General features: G+C 42.8%; 4 protein-coding genes and 1 pseudogene across 4 annotated transcripts in view; 4 read left to right on the top strand and 1 right to left on the bottom strand.

Annotated features, from left to right (window-relative positions):
- LOC146473161 (G-protein coupled receptor 157-like) overlaps positions 1-5,246 on the top strand; it is a 9,853-nt gene extending 4,607 nt beyond the window's left edge. The window contains exon 3 of the mRNA XM_085118832.1: positions 1,832-5,246. Coding sequence (XP_084974958.1) covers positions 1,832-2,008 — 177 coding nt within the window. The 3' untranslated portion in view covers positions 2,009-5,246. The remainder of the gene's footprint in view (positions 1-1,831) is intronic.
- Positions 1-24,395, bottom strand: part of LOC146473152 (uncharacterized) — a 489,085-nt pseudogene that overhangs the window by 390,492 nt on the left and 74,198 nt on the right.
- LOC146473158 (G-protein coupled receptor 157-like) lies at positions 5,985-21,765 on the top strand. Its single transcript, XM_085118831.1, has 3 exons — positions 5,985-6,732; positions 19,335-19,547; positions 19,844-21,765. Exons 1-3 carry the CDS (start codon positions 6,058-6,060, stop codon positions 20,015-20,017), a joined length of 1,062 nt encoding a protein of 353 aa, XP_084974957.1. The 5' UTR covers positions 5,985-6,057; the 3' UTR covers positions 20,018-21,765.
- LOC146473160 (uncharacterized) lies at positions 6,782-10,048 on the top strand. The gene has a single exon (XM_085118830.1). It carries the CDS (start codon positions 7,388-7,390, stop codon positions 10,013-10,015), a length of 2,628 nt encoding a protein of 875 aa, XP_084974956.1. The 5' UTR covers positions 6,782-7,387; the 3' UTR covers positions 10,016-10,048.
- LOC146473159 (uncharacterized) lies at positions 12,570-15,230 on the top strand. Its single transcript, XM_085118829.1, has one exon. The coding sequence runs from the start codon at positions 12,570-12,572 to the stop codon at positions 15,195-15,197; it is 2,628 nt and encodes an 875-aa protein (XP_084974955.1). The 3' UTR covers positions 15,198-15,230.

Here is a 24,395-nt window from a genome sequence, read left to right as displayed (position 1 = left end):
TAAAATTTATTAGACTTACTTCGTTCCTTTTTCGTTTTTGTGGAGTTCAGCTCATATATAGTCTAGAAATATGTTTATGCATGTTTTTAAGGCATACCTAAATATCCAAACTCTTTATGATGATTTTTATAATCTTGTTCATACAAGTTTAATTGTTACCCACTTCCTTGCTAGCAGAGGCCTTTCTCCATTGTATTAGCTGAACTGATGGGCATGAGGAAAAGAGACCTCTGCCCTGGGTCGAAACGGACTTTGATTCAACCGCTGTCCGTAGTCTCGGACGATACTTACAAAACGCATGCTCCCTGTAATTGCTAATTACAATAATTAGTATAATTATGTAATGGCGTGAGACCGGCAGAAGTAACGATTAATTGTCATGCGTATTTTCAAAGTTTCGCAAATTGTGTTGAGGGCAATTTGCGAAAACTTTGAGAATACAAGTGAAAATTAATCCTTTATTCTACAAGGACTCATTGAAATTACGTGTTTATAACGTTGAGGGCAAAATTTTGTAAAACAGCCAACCCCGGCCCAGAGTAAAAACATTCACCTATGTTAAGCAAAACAAATAAACAATTCACCTGTTTCTTAACGTACAAAACAGACAAAATGAGAAAAGTTGATTATTATATACATGTAATTATGAGAAAATACAAGTTTAATTCATGAGCAAATAAACAACAACTAAACCAAATGGTGAAGTTTATACTGATTGAAAATCACAGGAACACAGATCAATAAAAAAATTAGCAAACCATGGGTCCAAAGAAGGAACTTGCTGAGTACCGGTAATTTCTTCCGCTGAATTTGACCTGCTTCTTCCTCCCATCAAAAGGGCACTGTTATTATCGTTCAGTTATCGTTCATTGGAAGATTAAACCATAGCGAGGTGAAAGAACTTGGTCATGGCTGTGAATGATTTCAGTTTTTCAACCAAACAAATTTGATAAATTTTAAGCTTTTGATATAAAGTTCACCTTTAGGAGTTTCCTTTGTAGCTGTAGCACTTGATATCCAAGTATTTTTGGTACAGACAATCAGGCTTAAAAAGTCAAACTCCAAAGAACCTCAAAGAGGTCACTGTTGTCGCGGCACAAAATGAAGAAGCCAACTAGAATAATGTAGAAATGGAGTGCTAAGGCCTCTGTGTTACAAATAATGGTAATGAGACTGAGTGGAGTCCAATTCAGTCTGTAATCATATGTTTGAGTGGTTACCAATTAATCAGAACTCTAACAAAATTTGACAAAAAAAGCCAACAGTTTATTAACGTTTTGATGAATAAATAGTGGACAACATGTACAGTTGAGTAAAGTTTTCAGATTGATTTAATTACAGTGCACGCAAATGTTTTCAGAGCACAAGCTACTATTCCATTTGTATTGTTCAGTATTGTTGCTACACTGACCAAAAGCCCTCTTGGTTTGTCCATAACCAAAGCAAAATGTGTTGTTGTTTTTTTAATTCAAAACAGAAGTTTCTTGGGCTTCAAAATGATCACTCTCTTATCTATATATGCAGGCATTGGATACAGACATATGATTAACATTAATTTTCTTTGGAAGGTGTGTGTGGGAAAAAGTCCCAAATATCTTTCAGATTGATGTCCAGGTCAAGATGTTTTATAAGTTTAATTTCCTCATTATAACATTATGTGGAGTTCATGCAGTGGTATATTGCCATGTTGTTATCAGTTGTCCTTGGATAATTATTGTCAGAGTGTAAATATTACCTCAGAAACCTCACGATTTTCCCTTCTTCCTTTCTGTTTTTTTTTTTTTTTTAATGTCATGCACCAATAATTGTATACTTATTTATCTTGTTCTAGGGTGTCGGAGACAGCAGCCAAGGCTTTGCCAATTTTGTTTTGTTTTGTTTGTTTACTGACAAGATAAGGAAAAAGTTCAGAGGTTGTTGTGCTCAATTTATACCTTGTTGCTGCAGTTTTCAGGAAAAGGATCCCTTGATTCAAAGTACAAATTTGACATATGGTGCAATAGACTAAAGTGTCTTCGTTTTAGTGAATCATTGCAGTTTTATTTCAATGAAGACCTAAAGACAACAACAAGTTAAGAACATTTTTTTAAACAAATATTTACTAAAGTAGTGAACACTAAGATAACAGGAACTGGTTAAAGTTACTCAGAATAACATAAGAGCTGATCTAGCTGAGTATATAACCACAATAAATATTTAATTGTTAAAATGAGAAAAGGAATAAGAAAAAGAAAGTAGTTATATGGTAATAAATTTAAATATAGCAAAAAGATCAGGAAGTTAATAGATACCAGTTGAAAGCTATGGATATTCAATTATGAAATAAAGTATTTGTTTAATTTATACATAGGCCTGTATGAGATTCAGTTTCAGTTTTTGTTTGAATGACTTTAGGGGAAGTTGTTTCAAGTTCTGGTCTAGATCATTCCAGACAGCTGCAGCAGCAAAACTAATGTTTCATTTGCCATAATTAGTTCTGACAGTTGGTCTATCTGTCTGTCCTGGGAGCAAGTCTAGTTTTATATGTATGCTTTGAAGATACAGTCTGGAAAAAAATCTAAAAGACAGGGAGAGGATTGTAATGAAACTGTATGGTACGTAAATTATGCATTGTGAAAGAATATTCAGTCGGTAAGTTTAAGTGAATTCCATTTTCCTAAAAGGAGGATTTGAGTGTCTTAAATATTTATTTCACTGTAATTATGAAAATTCAGCCTTGTTATACATGCAGACTTGTTTACCAACCTTTACTTTAATTTTGTGGGGAATAGCACTTCCCTGAAATCCATTTTGACTAAAAATAATTCGCCATGGATTATTCTGTATCTCACAAAAACTATTTTCAAAACTCTAAGAAGCTCTAAAAAATATTTAGTAGTGCAACTTTTTCACCTATAAATCACGATACGTGCCTAGAATAAATTAAAATAATTGGTTGCTTTTGTTAAATTGAGTGTCACACTTGTCAGATATTTCTTTGCTGGTTTTCTTTTTACAACACTGTGTGACAATGTGTTCAATCGTCACATTCTGGCTGTGTAGGATCGAACAAAACTGTTCATTGGTTTTCATTGTCTGTGTGTATTGCATACTGCCTTCATCATCTCTTTCGCTACACTAAACAGCTTGGGCGTCCTGTTACGTTAAAGCAGTGTGCAAAAAGGAAGATGAAATAGCATCCAGGATGCTCAAACATTGTCCCTCGTCCCCTTGTTTCCTGAAGGAGGCGTTTCAAAGAACATGTAAAAAAATAACACAAGACAATTTTCTAAATAGTGTTGTTATTATACAGGAAAAACTAACTTAAGTTTAGTTTTATAAACGAGTTGATGTCATGGCAGCCATGTTGGTGTACAGGAACAATAAGATTTTTCACCTCTGGGAGATAACCTGTATTTTTATGCAAACTACGTGATCAAATTTTCTTTTGTTTTGTACATTAACATGGCGGCAATGCAAACCGCGTATAAATTACTTGTAGATATTTTTACGGCTATCTCTAAAATAGGGAACGGGGAATGGAGGAATGGGGAATGGGGAACGGGGAACGGGGAATCTCTAAAATAGGGAATCTCTAAAAGGGGGAATCTCTAAAATAGGGAATCTCTAAAAGGGGGAATCTCTAAAATAGGGAATCTCTAAAATAGGGAATCTCTAAAAGGGGGAATCTCTAAAATAGGGAATCTCTAAAATAGGGAATCTCTAAAAGGGGGAATCTCTAAAATAGGGAATCTCTAAAATAGGGAATCTCTAAAAGGGGGAATCTCTAAAATAGGGAATCTCTAAAAGGGGGAATCTCTTAAATCTCTAAAGCTTTTTTACAACCACTGTTTCGGCAGGCTTTTTTGTTCTCTGATACTGGGTAATAAACACCGCGCCAAATGAGCCTTGACCAATTACTTCCTGGCTCGTAATCTCGTCCCAGCTAAATTTTGGGAGCCCATCAAACGCCTCAAGCTTTTTTCTTTTGCTGGCAAACGCCAATGGAAACTTGAAATTGTTATCCATGTTGACCTGAAGCCACCGACTTGAAAAAAGGTCGACACGTTCTTGCAGCCATTTCCTGCCATTTGGTACTACTTTAAGAGAATTTGTCTTTTTGGCATAAAAAAGCAGACGCTATTAACCCTTATATTCTCATTACTAGTCTTGTTAATTACGCCATGAAACGTAACCAGCCAGACACAATGAAAACATATTTAGCATTTGCAATTTGGGTGGCTTCCGGCCTACGTCAGACATGTCTTTATCCCAGGGAGATAACATCATAGATAAGGTGAATTTTTTCCTTGACCAGTGAAACCTTTTTTTTCTTGAAAAACATTGAGGGCGTTTGTTGCAAGTTTCGAAAGGCATAAAAGGAAATTGGTTAGGGCTTTTTTATTAGACATCGTTGTAAGGCCATTAGGGCTGATGGATCAATCGCAACACAAACAACGCAAATTTCACATTTTTGAACTGATCACTAGATAAGCTTTAAGCAGGCGTAAAGACGTCTGTCTAGTCCAGTTAATGATGGTCGACGCTGTTACAGATGCCAGGCCCGGTTCCAGTTCCAGTCATTTTGAGTCTACGGCTTATTCAGAGATTCAATTGCGCTTTTATCTTTACCGTTTTGCAGTAAGATGCTGTAGAAAATTCGATTTCTCTTGCTGTATGTGGCCCTTTGGTATCGATTGGCATTTTTTTTTTTAGACCACCCCTACCGAAGATATTGCGGCAAGCGACCACAACAATTTATTTTTATCTTATATGTCTAGTAATTATGACAACAACTGTCAATAATATTATTGGTTGTTGGCAAATGCTGTAAATGTCTCTTAGGAAAAACTCTACTTCTAAAACGTTCTTAGATTTATCCAGTTTGTTGATAGATTCTCCCGTTTAGAGATTCCCCCTTTTAGAGATTCCCCCTTTTAGAGATTCCCTATTTTAGAGATTCCCCCTTTTAGAGATTCCCCCTTTTAGAGATTCCCTATTTTAGAGATTCCCCCTTTTAGAGATTCCCTATTTTAGAGATTCCCCCTTTTAGAGATTCCCTATTTTAGAGATTCCCCCTTTTAGAGATTCCCTATTTTAGAGATTCCCCCTTTTAGAGATTCCCCGTTCCCCGTTCCCCATTCCCCATTCCCCATTCCTCCATTCCCCGTTCCTTGTTTTAGAGATAGCCATATTTTTACTTTTCTGTATACTTTATCGCTATTTTAAATTTCTCTATTGAGAATTAAAAGTTAACTTAAATTCAATATGGCGTACTGCTCAGTGAGTTAGGTTTGTCTCATGTGCGTTGACAAGATACAGTTCGTTAGCGACCACGCAAAATTGTCAAGAGAGCTTGCTCGCAGGCTAGGTGGTCGCTTACGTGAAGTGGTTCCCTTCGACAGGTTCAGAACACAGTTAAGCTAGGGCTAGAGCCGGAAATACGTCAGCGTTCGCCGGCTAAGGTTGGATAGAGAAGTATGACGTCTGTATCACACAAATACCAAAGGAAAATGCATGACATGCGTGAACAAACTGATGACCCGCGGGGGATACTCCCGCGAATTTTGGGTAGGGGTGTGCCGCGAAGTTTCTAGAACCCTTACCCTATTTGAAATGCGAAGGCGAAAACTGATACCCTTTTTAAGGCCCAAACCCGGAAAATGACACCCCATTAGGCGGGCGTTTTCGCACTTCATTATTAAATAATACAATTTAGCTAACCTATCTAAGGACCACACCAGGAATATCGTAACAAAATGGGAAGGGAGAGGAGAAAATTGGGCGCGCGAGAAACGCGCGGCGCGAGGGAGAGGGTTTCTCGCGCGCCCAATTTTCTCCTCTCCCTTCCCCTTTCTAGCGCCTGCCACGCAGGCTGCGCATAGCTCAGAGACTCGACATTACTTTTTAGCCGTGACATGACACTGGGTTAACCGAATCGGAAATCTGAGCTTCTCGCGGACGCCCTTTGGCTCGTCACGCAATGTTTCCTCTCCTTTCGGGAGGAAAGATTGTGTGGCGAGCCAAAGGACGTCCGCGAAGGAGGCTATGTAGAAATAGGACGCAGACAGCCAAAACATGGCGTCGATTATGGAGACAAGTTTCTTCGAGCAAACGATCAAACCAACAATTTACACCGGCACTCCAACTCTGAATCAGAGTATTATTGCAGGGGAAGTTGCAAACAAAGCTTTGTCCAGTACAGCTGCTTCACTGTCGATAGTGGGAACAATGATTATCATTGCTACATTCGTGATGTGGCCCGATCTGAGAACGAATTCACGCAGAATTATCGTGTTTATATCAATCGGTGATTTTTTAGTGGCTAGTGGAAACATTATAGGCGAATGGTATACAGGCCAAAATCCCGAACAGTCCAAGGCTTGTCGACTTCAAGCGGCGATTGGCATCATAGCGCTCCTTCCTTCGTTTTTTTGGACTGTGTACTTGTCGCTTTATTTTTACCTGACTATTCGCAGGAAAATTTCAAATGAATCGGAGAGAAGGTGTATGAGGTTATTTCACGCCACGGCCTGGGGGATTCCTTTAATGATTGCAATATTCGCTTATGCATTCGAAGGAGTTGGCTACTCGGGGGATTTGGGCTCCTCGGGATGGTGTTGGATATCAAGAAAGCAACCGTGGTGGAAGATGGTGCTGTGGATGGTCGTTGCTGGAAAGGGCTGGGAAATTTTAGCACATATTGCAATTACTGTGTTTTATGTCCTGGTCAAGCTCCATATTAGACGAGAGGTAACGTTATTTTAAGCTAGGAGAATGGGGTGGTATTCTAGGTCGTTTCCTTGTTGTTGTTGTTGTTGTTGTTTAACATGGCTTCGTTCCGGGATTAATAATTCGGTTCATTCTTCTCCTAAGAAGCGGTATGAAATGTTATCCAGCAATGAAACGCCACGAAAAATTCCATCCCGCGATTAACGATCTACATGTATTAAAACGCAGTTAGTTTTTTAGTTTCGATTTATATGTGGAATTGAGTAAACGTTCTCCCCAAAGAATCGCAAACAATGTTCAACCAGTCAACATTGCGTTATTCTTGTCGGAAATCGATTCCATGCAATAAAAGGCTTTCAGAATCGGTCGTACTTAATTACCTACTTGTCAAACTAAATCACTTGATAAGATCAAAGAATGAAATAATTAAATATGTTAAGTGAAGATTAGGTTTCTCTATGGACTGGAGAAAGTAAACGCATTGAAAACATTGAACATTGTGACCAGGGACCAGGGACTTGAAATAAAACGTCTTCTATACTGAGAATTGTCGTGGATTTCTGAGGCCACGCGGAGGCGTTCGCGACAAATTGGCACCTCCGACGGGACACACGCAACACTGGGACGAGAACAGAAGTAATTCTACTGCAGTAATTTCGAAACTGTGACGGCAAACATGGAAGAGGTCGAGGGAGCATTGGAGACAAAGCTTTCACAATTGAAGTTTTCAAGGGAACGAACAGAGAAAATCATCCAAAGCGGGAAATGGGACAGAGTAGAGAGACATCAAAATGCGTTAAAGGAATTGGCAGGCGAAGCCGATCAGTTGAAAAGAAAACTAGAAGAGATGAAGATCGCTGCAAAAGAAAATGTGGACCATGTAAAGAATTGGAGCGACGAAATTGAAACCAGGATCGATGAGGCAGAAGAAGATGTTACGCGCCTACGAGAATGGGCTGAAACAATGAAGAAAGAAGAGAGTCAGAAGCTCCGAGACGAAGAGCTAAAGTACGAACAGAAGCTTTTCGAAACACGCCTACAATTTCAAAGCGAGTTAAAAGAGGCCGGCAAGTTGCAACAAGCGCAAGGGAGTGGTTCAGGGAGTGGTACTGGTGATGTTGTGGCTGGGTTGCAAGCGAAGTTACCAAAATTAGTTATCACTAAATTCAACGGCACTTTCCAAGATTGGCCACGATTCTGGGGACAATTCTGTGAGGCAATCGATAAATCGAGTATCGCTGGTGTAACCAAGTTTTCGTATTTGAGAGAGCTGTTGGCTCCGAAAGTTAGAGCGTCCATTGAAGCCCTTCCATTTACACCTGAAGGATATCTTCGCGCCCTAAGCATCTTAAAGGATAAGTATGGCAAGGAATCAGAAATCGTGAAAGCATACAACAAGGAAATTTTAGAGCTGCCAGTCATTTCTGGAGTGAATGTCAAAAAGATTCACGAATTCTACGAGCGCTTGACATATTGTGTGCAATCTTTGGAAACAATGGGCAAACTAGACAAGGTCAACGGAAATGTATCGATGACACTGGATAAATTACCGGGAATAAGAGGCGATATCGTACGCACGGATGACTCCTGGGAAAGTTGGGATTTTGTGAAGCTGTGCGAATACTTGAAACTGTGGACAAGACGCAACCCAATCGAGTTTACTAACGCGGCCGAGAGAGCAGATCCGTTCCCTCGTCGACGGGAGAGATCTGACAAGCTCTTCAACGTCAGACATCAAGAGCCGAAACCACGTACATGTGTTTATTGTGATAACACATCGCATTTTTCCTGGGAGTGCCCAAAGATAACAACGTTCGATGAAAGGAAGCGATTTTTGGCTCAACATCGCCTTTGTTTTAATTGTGCACGCAGCGGTCATCCAGCCTCCAGATGCGAAAATAAAGCTTCATGTCAGCGATGTGGTCGTCGACATCACACCTCTGTTTGTGACCGTGAACGTGACGAATCGGGGCCACGACAAGAAGTCGTATTGACTACCTCAGAGAAAGGAGATGGCATTTTCCCTGTTGTGAATGTGAAAGTCAATGGTATTGAGTGTCGTGCGTTGATTGACACCGGAGCGGGAAGTTCTTACGCTTCTGCGAAATTAATTGAACTTCTCAAGATAAACCCCGTTGATGTGAAAGTTAAACAAGTAGACATGCTAATGGGAACATCATTAGCCCGCCTTGAAACCTATCAATCCTGTGTTGAATCAGTTTGTGGAAACTTCAAAATGGATGTGAAGTTAATTAAAGTGAACAAAGGAGAACTGTTGACATTAGACAACCCTAACTATGACGCTGTGATTGCTAAGTACCCACACTTAAAGGGAGTGAGAATGCGTGACCGTGACACCAAACCACAACTTCCAGTGCACATAGTACTTGGGGCCGGGGAATACGCAAGAATCAAGACAGAAAATCGACCGCACATCGGGAAAGACGGTGAACCAATTGCTGAGCTTACCAAACTTGGTTGGTTTGTTATGTCTCCTGGACAGGAGTTCGACCGAAATGCGATGATGCTAACTCAAGCTAGCCAGCTGGAGTATGAAGAACTGTGCAGACTCGATGTGTTAGGGCTGGCTGACACCTTTCTCAATGACCAGCAAGCTGTGTACGGTGAATTCAAGGAGCAATTAGTCAGGACCGAGGAGGGCTGGTACGAGACCGGACTGCCCTGGAAGGGGAACCACCCACCTCTGCCTTCAAATGAACGGGGGAGCCTGCAGCGGCTACGCAACTTAACACGTAAGTTGCAGCGTACCGGGAAAACTGAAGAATACGAAAGCATCATTGTACAACAAAGGGAGCAGGGCGTGGTCGAGGTTGCAGATAAGCCAGCTGAAGGGATCGAATTCTACATACCCCACAAGCCAGTGGTGAGAGAGGATGCTGAATCTACCAAAACGCGCATTGTCTATGATGCATCAGCACGGGAACACCCATCGGCCCCATCCTTGAATGAGTGTCTCAACCCTGGCCCTCCGCTGCAGAACAAGCTTTGGGATGTGCTCGTTCGTCAGCGGTCTTACCCAGTTGCAGTGACAGGCGACTTGAAGAAAGCATTTCTGCAAGTGCGCATCAAAGCATCAGACAGGGATGCACTTAGATTTCACTGGAGGAAAGATGAACACTCTAAGCTTGAAACGCTGAGATTCACAAGAGCGTTGTTCGGGCTGACGTCTTCGCCCTTCCTGCTTGGGGGAGTCATAGAGTGTCATCTAGAGACATGGGAAACGAGAGCGCCAGAGGTGGTGACGGAGCTACCAAGAACCCTTGCAAGATGTCGAACTACATAGCTTCGGTGACGGCAGCAAACAAGGAGTGGGAGCCGCAGTATACGCAGTTGTGCGACAACAGTCGGGAACAACACAACGCCTGGTAGCCGCTAAAGCGCGTCTAGCAAAAGAAGAACTATCCATACCCCGTATTGAGCTGATTGGGGGCCACATGGCGGCTAACTTAGTCACAAACGTGAAGAATGCTTTGGAGGGTCTACCAATTTCGAACGTGTATGGCTGGCTTGACAGTACTGTGACCCTTCACTGGATACGAGGAGGGGGAGAATATAAGCAGTTTGTTGCCAACCGCGTGAACAAAATTAACCAGCACCCCGAAATCCAGTGGAGGCATGTGTTAACGAGGGAAAATCCAGCTGACCTGGCAAGTAGAGGAGGGGAAACGACTAAACTGTGGTGGAGTGGACCGAAGTGGCTGGCTAATCGAGAGCACTGGCCACCTAACCCTGTGACTTCAGCTTCGCCAGCGACAGAGGTTGAAGCTAAAACTATCCGAGAAGTGCTAACAGTGACGCAGACTAAGGCTGCCAGTGATGGATTGGACGAATTGCTAGACAAGCACGATCTCAGACGCGCTTTGAGGGTTGTTGCATGGGTCACAAGATTCATAACCAACTGCAAGACACCCAAGAGACTAACAGGGCCATTAACGACTGCTGAAATAGATAGTGTAAAGTGGGGTTGGATCAGACGAGCGCAACAACAAGATATGACGATGCCAAATTATCCGCAGATCCAGAGCAGCTTAAATCTGCAGCTGAGTAAGGACGGACTTCTGGAATGCCGTGGACGTATCCAGGGAAAATACCCGATCTATCTTCCAGAAGACGCAATATTTACAAAGAAGCTGGTGAGACGAGTGCATTGTGAGACTCTGCACGGGGGAGTAGGGCTGACAATGGCGGCAGTCAGGGAAAACTACTGGGTTCCGAGGCTGAGGAGACTCGTGAAGAAAGTGACGAAGGAATGCTGGGGGTGTAAGAGGTTCCAGGCGACAGCAGTTGCGACGCCCCCACCAGGTCTTCTGCCAACCAACAGAACAGAAGGGACTACGGCATTCGAGGTCGTCGGCGTGGACTTTGCTGGCCCAATACGCTACCGAAAGGGAAGCAACCGGGAAGGGAAGGCTTACATCGCACTGTTTGCCTGTAGCTTGACGCGGGGAGTACATCTTGAGCTGTTACCGAGTCTAGAAACAGAGAAGTTCCTTCCGTGCCTGAAGCGTTTCATTGCAAGGCGTGGTCGACCAAAGACGCTGTACTCTGACAACGGGGGAACGTTTGTGAAAGCTGCTAAGTGGCTTAAGACAGTTCGACGAGACGAGAAAGTACAGGGCTATCTCGAGCAGCAAGAGATCCAATGGCAATTTAATCTGTCCCGGGCACCGTGGTGGGGAGGACAATTCGAGCGTCTTATCGGCGTTGTGAAACGGGCCTTCTACAAGACTATTGGAGCGGCTACCTTGACCTGGGATGAGCTTAGTGAAATCATGCTCGACGTGGAAATACAAATCAACCGCCGTCCGCTGAGCTACGTCGAAGATGACGTCCAGTTGCCCACCCTAACCCCATCGACGTTCCTGTTTCAGCGGTCAAGTCTGTTGCCAGAACAGGAGCCTTGGAGGGAGGAAGACGTAAACTTAAGAAAGCGCGCAAAGTATATCAAATCGTGCAAGGAACAACTCTGGCGCCGCTGGACAAGGGAATACTGACTGAATACTGACTACACTTCGTGAGAGGCATAACTTGAACCACAAGCGCAGGAATTTCCAAGTCAAGGTGGGAGATGTTGTGATCATCAGATCAGAAGAGAAGAATCGGAACAGGTGGCCGATTGCTGTTGTAAGGCAACTCTATCCTGGTCGTGACGGGATAGTACGGGGGGTACAAGTTGACACAGGGAAGGGACAACTGGAGAGGCCAGTCCAACACCTCTATCCCATGGAGCTTAATTGTGACAGATCCCGCCCTCCAGTGTTGAACCCAGAAGCGAACGTTTTCCGCCCTCGCCGTGAAGCGGCAGCCGTTGCTGCAGAGAACATTAGAGCTATTGCTCTACAGGAACTAAACACTTAGATCTTTCGTTTAAGAGACAAGGACATTCCGTGACCATAATATGTTCAGTTGAATTTTTTTATTTAGTGGACAATCAGTGATTTCCTCTGAAGCATATACCTCAACAGGAGCTATATGGGGGGAGAGTGTCGGAAATCGATTCCATGCAATAAAAGGCTTTCAGAATCGGTCGTACTTAATTACCTACTTGTCAAACTAAATCACTTGATAAGATCAAAGAATGAAATAACTAAATATGTTAAGTGAAGATTAGGTTTCTCTATGGACTGGAGAAAGTGAACGCATTGAAAACATTGAACATTGTGACCAGGGACCAGGGACTTGAAATAAAACGTCTTCTATACTGAGAATTGTCGTGGATTTCTGAGGCCACGCGGAGGCGTTCGCGACAAATTGGCACCTCCGACGGGACACACGCAACACTGGGACGAGAACAGAAGTAATTCTACTGCAGTAATTTCGAAACTGTGACGGCAAACATGGAAGAGGTCGAGGGAGCATTGGAGACAAAGCTTTCACAATTGAAGTTTTCAAGGGAACGAACAGAGAAAATCATCCAAAGCGGGAAATGGGACAGAGTAGAGAGACATCAAAATGCGTTAAAGGAATTGGCAGGCGAAGCCGATCAGTTGAAAAGAAAACTAGAAGAGATGAAGATCGCTGCAAAAGAAAATGTGGACCATGTAAAGAATTGGAGCGACGAAATTGAAACCAGGATCGATGAGGCAGAAGAAGATGTTACGCGCCTACGAGAATGGGCTGAAACAATGAAGAAAGAAGAGAGTCAGAAGCTCCGAGACGAAGAGCTAAAGTACGAACAGAAGCTTTTCGAAACACGCCTACAATTTCAAAGCGAGTTAAAAGAGGCCGGCAAGTTGCAACAAGCGCAAGGGAGTGGTTCAGGGAGTGGTACTGGTGATGTTGTGGCTGGGTTGCAAGCGAAGTTACCAAAATTAGTTATCACTAAATTCAACGGCACTTTCCAAGATTGGCCACGATTCTGGGGACAATTCTGTGAGGCAATCGATAAATCGAGTATCGCTGGTGTAACCAAGTTTTCGTATTTGAGAGAGCTGTTGGCTCCGAAAGTTAGAGCGTCCATTGAAGCCCTTCCATTTACACCTGAAGGATATCTTCGCGCCCTAAGCATCTTAAAGGATAAGTATGGCAAGGAATCAGAAATCGTGAAAGCATACAACAAGGAAATTTTAGAGCTGCCAGTCATTTCTGGAGTGAATGTCAAAAAGATTCACGAATTCTACGAGCGCTTGACATATTGTGTGCAATCTTTGGAAACAATGGGCAAACTAGACAAGGTCAACGGAAATGTATCGATGACACTGGATAAATTACCGGGAATAAGAGGCGATATCGTACGCACGGATGACTCCTGGGAAAGTTGGGATTTTGTGAAGCTGTGCGAATACTTGAAACTGTGGACAAGACGCAACCCAATCGAGTTTACTAACGCGGCCGAGAGAGCAGATCCGTTCCCTCGTCGACGGGAGAGATCTGACAAGCTCTTCAACGTCAGACATCAAGAGCCGAAACCACGTACATGTGTTTATTGTGATAACACATCGCATTTTTCCTGGGAGTGCCCAAAGATAACAACGTTCGATGAAAGGAAGCGATTTTTGGCTCAACATCGCCTTTGTTTTAATTGTGCACGCAGCGGTCATCCAGCCTCCAGATGCGAAAATAAAGCTTCATGTCAGCGATGTGGTCGTCGACATCACACCTCTGTTTGTGACCGTGAACGTGACGAATCGGGGCCACGACAAGAAGTCGTATTGACTACCTCAGAGAAAGGAGATGGCATTTTCCCTGTTGTGAATGTGAAAGTCAATGGTATTGAGTGTCGTGCGTTGATTGACACCGGAGCGGGAAGTTCTTACGCTTCTGCGAAATTAATTGAACTTCTCAAGATAAACCCCGTTGATGTGAAAGTTAAACAAGTAGACATGCTAATGGGAACATCATTAGCCCGCCTTGAAACCTATCAATCCTGTGTTGAATCAGTTTGTGGAAACTTCAAAATGGATGTGAAGTTAATTAAAGTGAACAAAGGAGAACTGTTGACATTAGACAACCCTAACTATGACGCTGTGATTGCTAAGTACCCACACTTAAAGGGAGTGAGAATGCGTGACCGTGACACCAAACCACAACTTCCAGTGCACATAGTACTTGGGGCCGGGGAATACGCAAGAATCAAGACAGAAAATCGACCGCACATCGGGAAAGACGGTGAACCAATTGCTGAGCTTACCAAACTTGGTTGGTTTGTTATGTCTCCTGGACAGGAGTTCGACCGAAATGCGATGATGCTAACTCAAGCTAGCCAGCTGGAGTATGAAGAACTGTGCAGACTCGATGTGTTAGGGCTGGCTGACACCTTTCTCAATGACCAGCAAGCTGTGTACGGTGAATTCAAGGAGCAATTAGTCAGGACCGAGGAGGGCTGGTACGAGACCGGACTGCCCTGGAAGGGGAACCACCCACCTCTGCCTTCAAATGAACGGGGGAGCCTGCAGCGGCTACGCAACTTAACACGTAAGTTGCAGCGTACCGGGAAAACTGAAGAATACGAAAGCATCATTGTACAACAAAGGGAGCAGGGCGTGGTCGAGGTTGCAGATAAGCCAGCTGAAGGGATCGAATTCTACATACCCCACAAGCCAGTGGTGAGAGAGGATGCTGAATCTACCAAAACGCGCATTGTCTATGATGCATCAGCACGGGAACACCCATCGGCCCCATCCTTGAATGAGTGTCTCAACCCTGGCCCTCCGCTGCAGAACAAGCTTTGGGATGTGCTCGTTCGTCAGCGGTCTTACCCAGTTGCAGTGACAGGCGACTTGAAGAAAGCATTTCTGCAAGTGCGCATCAAAGCATCAGACAGGGATGCACTTAGATTTCACTGGAGGAAAGATGAACACTCTAAGCTTGAAACGCTGAGATTCACAAGAGCGTTGTTCGGGCTGACGTCTTCGCCCTTCCTGCTTGGGGGAGTCATAGAGTGTCATCTAGAGACATGGGAAACGAGAGCGCCAGAGGTGGTGACGGAGCTACCAAGAACCCTTGCAAGATGTCGAACTACATAGCTTCGGTGACGGCAGCAAACAAGGAGTGGGAGCCGCAGTATACGCAGTTGTGCGACAACAGTCGGGAACAACACAACGCCTGGTAGCCGCTAAAGCGCGTCTAGCAAAAGAAGAACTATCCATACCCCGTATTGAGCTGATTGGGGGCCACATGGCGGCTAACTTAGTCACAAACGTGAAGAATGCTTTGGAGGGTCTACCAATTTCGAACGTGTATGGCTGGCTTGACAGTACTGTGACCCTTCACTGGATACGAGGAGGGGGAGAATATAAGCAGTTTGTTGCCAACCGCGTGAACAAAATTAACCAGCACCCCGAAATCCAGTGGAGGCATGTGTTAACGAGGGAAAATCCAGCTGACCTGGCAAGTAGAGGAGGGGAAACGACTAAACTGTGGTGGAGTGGACCGAAGTGGCTGGCTAATCGAGAGCACTGGCCACCTAACCCTGTGACTTCAGCTTCGCCAGCGACAGAGGTTGAAGCTAAAACTATCCGAGAAGTGCTAACAGTGACGCAGACTAAGGCTGCCAGTGATGGATTGGACGAATTGCTAGACAAGCACGATCTCAGACGCGCTTTGAGGGTTGTTGCATGGGTCACAAGATTCATAACCAACTGCAAGACACCCAAGAGACTAACAGGGCCATTAACGACTGCTGAAATAGATAGTGTAAAGTGGGGTTGGATCAGACGAGCGCAACAACAAGATATGACGATGCCAAATTATCCGCAGATCCAGAGCAGCTTAAATCTGCAGCTGAGTAAGGACGGACTTCTGGAATGCCGTGGACGTATCCAGGGAAAATACCCGATCTATCTTCCAGAAGACGCAATATTTACAAAGAAGCTGGTGAGACGAGTGCATTGTGAGACTCTGCACGGGGGAGTAGGGCTGACAATGGCGGCAGTCAGGGAAAACTACTGGGTTCCGAGGCTGAGGAGACTCGTGAAGAAAGTGACGAAGGAATGCTGGGGGTGTAAGAGGTTCCAGGCGACAGCAGTTGCGACGCCCCCACCAGGTCTTCTGCCAACCAACAGAACAGAAGGGACTACGGCATTCGAGGTCGTCGGCGTGGACTTTGCTGGCCCAATACGCTACCGAAAGGGAAGCAACCGGGAAGGGAAGGCTTACATCGCACTGTTTGCCTGTAGCTTGACGCGGGGAGTACATCTTGAGCTGTTACCGAGTCTAGAAACAGAGAAGTTCCTTCCGTGCCTGAAGCGTTTCATTGCAAGGCGTGGTCGACCAAAGACGCTGTACTCTGACAACGGGGGAACGTTTGTGAAAGCTGCTAAGTGGCTTAAGACAGTTCGACGAGACGAGAAAGTACAGGGCTATCTCGAGCAGCAAGAGATCCAATGGCAATTTAATCTGTCCCGGGCACCGTGGTGGGGAGGACAATTCGAGCGTCTTATCGGCGTTGTGAAACGGGCCTTCTACAAGACTATTGGAGCGGCTACCTTGACCTGGGATGAGCTTAGTGAAATCATGCTCGACGTGGAAATACAAATCAACCGCCGTCCGCTGAGCTACGTCGAAGATGACGTCCAGTTGCCCACCCTAACCCCATCGACGTTCCTGTTTCAGCGGTCAAGTCTGTTGCCAGAACAGGAGCCTTGGAGGGAGGAAGACGTAAACTTAAGAAAGCGCGCAAAGTATATCAAATCGTGCAAGGAACAACTCTGGCGCCGCTGGACAAGGGAATACTGACTGAATACTGACTACACTTCGTGAGAGGCATAACTTGAACCACAAGCGCAGGAATTTCCAAGTCAAGGTGGGAGATGTTGTGATCATCAGATCAGAAGAGAAGAATCGGAACAGGTGGCCGATTGCTGTTGTAAGGCAACTCTATCCTGGTCGTGACGGGATAGTACGGGGGGTACAAGTTGACACAGGGAAGGGACAACTGGAGAGGCCAGTCCAACACCTCTATCCCATGGAGCTTAATTGTGACAGATCCCGCCCTCCAGTGTTGAACCCAGAAGCGAACGTTTTCCGCCCTCGCCGTGAAGCGGCAGCCGTTGCTGCAGAGAACATTAGAGCTATTGCTCTACAGGAACTAAACACTTAGATCTTTCGTTTAAGAGACAAGGACATTCCGTGACCATAATATGTTCAGTTGAATTTTTTTATTTAGTGGACAATCAGTGATTTCCTCTGAAGCATATACCTCAACAGGAGCTATATGGGGGGAGAGTGTCGGAAATCGATTCCATGCAATAAAAGGCTTTCAGAATCGGTCGTACTTAATTACCTACTTGTCAAACTAAATCACTTGATAAGATCAAAGAATGAAATAACTAAATATGTTAAGTGAAGATTAGGTTTCTCTATGGACTGGAGAAAGTGAACGCATTGAAAACATTGAACATTGTGACCAGGGACCAGGGACTTGAAATAAAACGTCTTCTATACTGAGAATTGTCGTGGATTTCTGAGGCCACGCGGAGGCGTTCGCGACATTCTCGTTCTTCTGGAAGTACTCTCGGATGAGGTAAGTTTAAAAGGCATGAAAAGGACACTGAAGGCTAAGGCCCTTCTCGTGTTCTGCAAGAATGGCTTTCAAGTCCGTGACTGTTCTTGCTTATGTGCCTTGTTTTTCCATGGACGGGGGTCTTTAGGCTGTTGCATTCTGTTAAAAAGAGCAAGGCTGATTTCACGGTTAGGGAAATAATTTTTTCTAATATTTCGAAAGGGACGGCCTTTCTTCTTCAGGGTGTTTTTTAACTGACTGACCAAGTGGTAAAAGACGTTGCAATTTAGAACAATTGCAATTACATACCATAATATCATGAACTAAAGTTACAAGAACAAAAGTGTGAAATTTTAAAATGCAACTTGCTAATAGCCCTGATCAGAATAGCTAACGGTACAAGGTAGAAAACGAAAACAAAAAAACATAACAATAACAAATTTGAGAAAGCCAAGACATAACATTGGAGGATGAACTGGAAAAAATGTTCATGTCTCATCTCTCAAGATTCCAGGGGGTTCAAGAGTTTGACCTCTGTCGATGTGGTATGCCTCTCTAGCTTTGCGTTTACTGTCACTATTACATTTAACGAGTTCGAGAGGAATAAGTAGCATGTCAGAAGTGTTATGGTTGTTAGAAAGAAAATGTTTGGGACTCAGTGTAGTAAGTTAGTATGTCTCTCTATAAAGGCCAATCACGTATTCAAATTTCATGTTTTTTGTTTTTGTAACTTTACCCTATATAATTATGGTATCTAGCTGCAACTAACGTCGTTTGGTTCAGTTTCAAAAAGCCCTGACCGTGAAATCAGCCTTGCTCTTTTTTGCATTATTTGTTCCACAATTTGTTATTGTTTAGATTCTTTACTGCAGGATCCGGTCCTTCGAAACACAGTTACTGCCTGTTTGATAATAATGCCACCTGAGATGCGACCATCTAACATTATGCTAAATTTTTCTACTTTAATTTGGTAACTTAAGGTTGTAGTTCCTTTGTTGAATAACTTTTTCGTAAGTCAGCAATGAGGTGGAAAAAAAAAAAGAAAAGTAAGAAAAGCCTGTGGCACCCAGGGTACACTGTAGTAAAAACTAGGAAAGTACTCAAAGATTGGAGGCGGCAAAAAGGTATACTGTTTGAGCTCGAACTTCACTCGTCACTAGACTGACTGGCTCGTGCTACAAGCAAACTTTGTTGCAAAATGCCAACAAATTCTAAGAGCTATTCTTTGTTTTCAGTTTTATGCAGCGAGAAATGGTTGGGTGTTTTTTCTTCCAAGAGAAGGGGGTGGTTTAGTTGTGACGCCAGTACTTCAGCGGGAAGATCGTTGCCTTGTGCTCGATCCCAGTCATACTTTTATGTGGTACGTCCTCTGAAGACCCAAAGTGTGCAACAAGGGTTTTTTTTTAATAATGTCTCCTGAGGATAAGAAACCACCAGTGGAAATCAGCAGCATACATTGACCGTTGAAAAAAAGCCGAAACGAAAAAAAAATCGGTGGGGGGTTAACCTACAAACAAGACCAATGAAACTTATTGTTAAAGAATGACGATGTATGTAACTTCTGTTCCGTACATAAATCGCATTGCTTACCTTGGTGTTAGCCTGCGAGGAATAGTTACTTCCACATCATTTTTTCTTTCTTTTCTTTTTTACATTTTAGGTGAACGAGCGGTTTGCTACAGGAAGTTCGTTTTTAACCCTGAGGTCTATAGAAGTGGTAAAGAAGGCAGACCGCAAGTTAACGTTCATTCCTGTGGTGTTTATTATGCTACGCATCTGGGGAACGATCCGATTCTTCCGCTTGATGGCTTGCTTGCCAGCTTGCTTCCCTGCTGGTCCAAGACCTCCCCTAAAATGGCTTATCATACTTCAAGTAAGACAATTTTACTTACCCAAAATAAGTTCAGTGTTATGCCGAACTCTTAAAATTCCAGGGCTTTCTTTGTGCTAGTGTTATTTCCTCTTACCTTGTTTGACTGGAGACCAGATATTTACCAGACCTAGAGTTTGATTGAACCATCCGTCCATACAGGGGAACCCCAGCTATTGTATATTATTTTTGTTGTTAAAAAGTATGGCAAATTTAAGCTAAATTGGAGTCAATGTTATGTTCCAGTCAAAAATTCTCGTTTAAAGTATGTTTTTGACCACAAACGTTCTTTGTTGCAGGGCATTGGAGACAGCGGCCAGGGCTTTGTAAATTTTGTCTTGTTTTGCTTGTTTACTGACAAGATAAGGAAAAAGTTCAGGATGTGTTGTAGCCGGTACTTGCCATTCTGCTGCAAGCCTCCAGAGAGATTAGATCCATTGCTTCAGAGCACGAATCACGGTTCCTTAGATTAAATGAACATTTACTGTCATTACCATCAAACCATGTATTCTGTATTGTAATTGACGTTCGAGGCATAAATTATTTTGTTTATCGAATTACACGTATCAGTTCAGCGTGGCTTAGGAGAAAGTCTCGTTGTTGTGACGTCCAGAGTGACTCAAAAGCTACAGTAGTGCCCTTTTACCATACTGGTTAATTAATCATTGTTGTAAATCCAGAACATAGTGTCAATCTTGAAATAGCTAGTACATTAGTTACCAAGCAGCTGCCCAATGAGATACTGAAGCAAGTAAGTAAATGAAAGCTTCATCACATGATTTAGCCTCTAAAGCTGTCTAGAGGAGCTCTACGTGAGCTCATAACCAACGAAATCATACAGGACTCGATTGAATGAATCCCGAGTGTATGAGACCTTTATTATTGCTATATCGTGAGAAAATTAATTTATTTTCCAAAAGAAACTTTCTGTTAAGAACGCTTTTTTGCCACCCGTTTCGCGCAACTTATCTAACTCTCGCTGCAGTTTAAGGAGCCAAAATATCAGGGGAATACAACGACAACCTTTGAGCAAATACTTAAAACATTTTTCTTTTGTGTTCCCAGGTCGATTTACGGCCTTCCAAAGGCATATTTTTTGTAAGCTGATACAGTTTGATCTATTCGGATGCTTTAGCTGAAAATGTAGGTTGCAGAAAGTTTCAGGGACCTTCAGGGGACAGAATCTTATTCTCGGAATTTACTGGATGTTTTGCCGGGCTTTATGAAAATGCTAGCTGCCTTTTTCGCGTTTTTAATGACATGTTTACCCCCTTCGAAACGAAAGGAATTAGTTTAACTGATTTAACCGATGATAACTGTTCATTTTCTATACAGCTAAATCCAAATATAGTCGAACCTGCCGTAAGCGACCACCCATAATGTCAAGGATATGTGGCCGCTTAGGGAGGTGGTCGCTTACCAGAAGTCAGACCACGGGGGGTCTAAATCTCGGGTAATTTAGATATGGTAATTGCGGAGACCTAACTCTTTTACCAGTTCTTATCAAAACCCAAAGAAATAACTTCTATAGTCTGCCTGATTTAGGAGCAAACAGTAAACGGCATTTTTGCAAAAAAAACATCTACAACTTTCGCGTTTGTTTATTTGTTTCATCAGGTTACATAATCCAGTTGACGTTCTTTATCACCACAATTTTTCTGTTGAGTAGTACAAGGTTAGCATGTACATCCATGCTATTTACAAGATAAGAGAGTTTCTTCCCTACAAGAGATTCAACCTGATTAAAGTTCATTTCAGTTTACTATAGTGCATGTGTGTGTTATCAATTGTTATCTATTTCGGGAGACCGTCCCGGTAGCTCCGAATGTGAGATTTTAATACGGCGTCCACTGCAATGATGTGGGCTAATATGTTACAGCGACACATTTTGCAATTTCCGCCCGTAAGAGATACGGTAGATTGTGCGTCAAGTGGCCGCCTACGGGAGGTTAAAAACAATTAAGAAATTTTCAACAATCATCTCTAAAAGTGGTCGCTTACGAGAGGTGGTCGCCTACGAGAGGTCCCATCTATAGTGATTTCAATTGAAAACCTTTGGTGTTTTGAAGAAGTGGTCGCTAATGAGAGGTGGTCGCAAAGGGAGGTTCGACTATATTTGACGCGATTTAGGCCTTCCGAACAGATATCCACCGATATGAAATGTAAGGTGCCCTGAAATACAGCGTGCAGAATAAATTAAAACAAGAGATTCTAGCCATGACATGATAGTCAATCAATTCGCTATGCCAGAGCCACTTTTGTGTAGCCTTACTCTTAAAGAGTACTCTTTGACAAGTTTTCCTTGGCGACTGCACCATGACACCGTCTTTTAAGTACGAGCAACTCAAGTCTTTAAAGCAGCATTCATAAACACCCTCTTAAGGACGAGCACCTCGACTTGTTTAACTTAAGCTGCAACGTCATGACAATGTGTGAATGGCACCGGCTGATGTATATCGCCCATCATCACACCCAGCAAACTGACTGCACCTCCTGCACATCACCGTTCGTTCGGCAACAAAGCCCAAAATGCCAATTTTTCGGCCAAATAACAACACCAAAAATTACACTTATTTATCGTCAATTTTTAATCCAAATAATTTGTTCAAAAATGAAAAGTCTACATTTTCAGCAAACTTCAAGGTCAAACCTTGATATATAACGCTTTCCGAGGGCTATACTTCAGCCATTTTATCAGACCCAGTCTTACGTATCTCACGTTGCCTCGTTCACGCCCCCAAAAAATTCTGGGTAATTCAGCCATAGCGCGAGCGTAGGACTCCTGCCCTTTCCATTTCATATATTTTACCCACAAAGATGACAGATCAAAGTCAGAATAAACACCATGCTCATTAGCCTGAGAAGAACAGCCGAATTCCGACTGCTTATAAATTCCTGAAAGGTTAAGAAAGATTTAACGCTGTTTTTTATATTTTACCCACAATAGAACTGCAATTCCTTTTCCATCTTTAAATTATTGTCAACCGCTACATGGAAGTAAAGCCATTATAAGCGTGTCGTCCTTAACCCTCTTAAGCCAGCTCTGTATAGCCGCAAACTGAGGGGCTTCCTTCTGCAGCGTTTGTTCTTTGTGCTATATTGTAAGCTGTTTCGCTTCCTTTGATTTATTTATTATTTTTTGGACTACTAAAAGAGACCATTTTAAAACACAGACAAATAAAAAATACAATGACTTTTCGTGTGCATTCCGTAAACTAGACCTTCATGACGGCTAAATATACTGGCGTTATGGCCAGAACACCCTAAAGCCCCGTCTACACGAACAATTTTTATATGGCAATTTTTATGTGGCAATTTTTATTTGCCCGTGTAGATGATGAGAAATGACCAATTTTTATGTGACAACTGCATTTGCTGAAAAGCTGGCGTGTTAGTTTTTAGGTGGCAAATAAAAATTGCCACATAAAAAAATTGTCCGTGTAGACGTGATGCCACATAGAATGTGACAATTTTTTCAACGTCATCTGTAGAACCCAGTCCCTACAGTCCCTAACATTTGCGCATCCAGCATGGCGCCATCGAGGGCGCCATCTTGCTTATTGCCTTTCACCATGGACATCTCCGCTGTGCGAAATTATTACTGACGCAAATTAACAACAAATATTTGTCGAGCCATCTACACGGGCAGATAAAAATTGCCACATACAGCTGCCACATAAAAATTGCTCGTGTAGACGGGGCTTAAGTGCCTGAGTGGGACCAAAATCCGAAATTTACGCGCACGACCCTGAACGCAAAATTCTTTGCAGTCAAGTATTCATTTTGTTATATCTTAAAACCAAGACGCCAGTTAAAGTAGTACTCAGGCTTTAAAAAATAATATACCATTAGCTTTAATATCGTTGCGCGGTTTCAGTACAAAAATAGGCAAAAACGAAAGCCTTGCGTCTAGCTACAACGCAATTTTACAGCGATTACCAATAACACGCGACCTAACGCCTTCAAAAGACTCCGATAAAGTTGCGTTTTGGTGGACGTCAATCAAAGAAAAGCCGTTGAAATTGTTTTAAGTTCTGAGAACATTTCACGGCAACAGAACGAAGAAATTGACAGTTTTATCCGCTGACGGATGGTAAACTTTATGAAAGTTAAATTCCAAGACAGGTTATCTAAAAAATGCGCATTGTTTGGACAAAGCCGTATTTTTTTATGAAACATTTGAAATCGCTACGCCCGACAATTGAAATCAGCGATGCGTGCAAGTGAGCAAATTATCACGTGCAGTGTAAATCGAAATTTTTAATTCAAAAATACCTTTTATTTGCGCTTGATCTGCCTGGAGAATGAGTTTTAATAAAGTTTACCTTCTCTTAGCGAGGTAAAATTCTTAGTTTCTTGCAAGGTTACCTTGGAATCTTGTGAAAATTCAAAATAATTTCAACGGCTTTTCTTTGATTGACGTCCACCAAAAGGCAAATTTATCCGACTCTTTTGAAGGCCGTAGGTCGCGTGTTATTGGTAACTGCTGTAAACCTTTTAATTTCAGGATATCTAATACTTTTTTGCCAAGCAAAAAAGTGTCCTAAATCGTTCGACGCTGGTTGTAGCCTAACTGTATAACAAATATAAATGTCTTGAAACCCTAAGTATAAATGGGGAAATATCTACAAAGACTGAATAATCTTAACCATCTTATACAGACGCATTTCTTAACAATGTCAATAATCCATCAAAGGAGCTATCGTTTTCGGGAAAACGGCAATAAAAATTGTAATAATGAAATAAGGTAAAAGGAGTCCCTTGGCGGTACCTCCAAGACATACAGGTCGTTTGACCACGGGTCATCCTTCTGTCATTATACCATTGTAGCACGTGCGCATGCTTAACTTC

Source organism: Pavona decussata, unplaced genomic scaffold (assembly GCF_977016875.1).
Source record: "Pavona decussata unplaced genomic scaffold, jaPavDecu1.1 SCAFFOLD_95, whole genome shotgun sequence".
Lineage (NCBI taxonomy): Eukaryota > Metazoa > Cnidaria > Anthozoa > Scleractinia > Agariciidae > Pavona > Pavona decussata.
Note: the sequence above shows the minus strand (reverse complement) of the source record. Positions and strands in the feature narration are given on the sequence as shown.

What these genes read in the sequence shown, in the direction of transcription:
- LOC146473160 (XM_085118830.1), top strand. Translation starts at nt 7,388, where the DNA reads ATGGAAGAGGTCGAGGGAGCATTGGAGACAAAGCTTTCACAATTGAAG.
- LOC146473158 (XM_085118831.1), top strand. Translation starts at nt 6,058, where the DNA reads ATGGCGTCGATTATGGAGACAAGTTTCTTCGAGCAAACGATCAAACCA. An exon ending in AGCTCCATATTAGACGAGAG is followed by an intron (nt 6,733 to 19,334) that starts GTAACGTTATTT and finishes TTTACATTTTAG; the next exon opens with GTGAACGAGCGGTTTGCTAC. An exon ending in AATGGCTTATCATACTTCAA is followed by an intron (nt 19,548 to 19,843) that starts GTAAGACAATTT and finishes TCTTTGTTGCAG; the next exon opens with GGCATTGGAGACAGCGGCCA.
- LOC146473159 (XM_085118829.1), top strand. Translation starts at nt 12,570, where the DNA reads ATGGAAGAGGTCGAGGGAGCATTGGAGACAAAGCTTTCACAATTGAAG.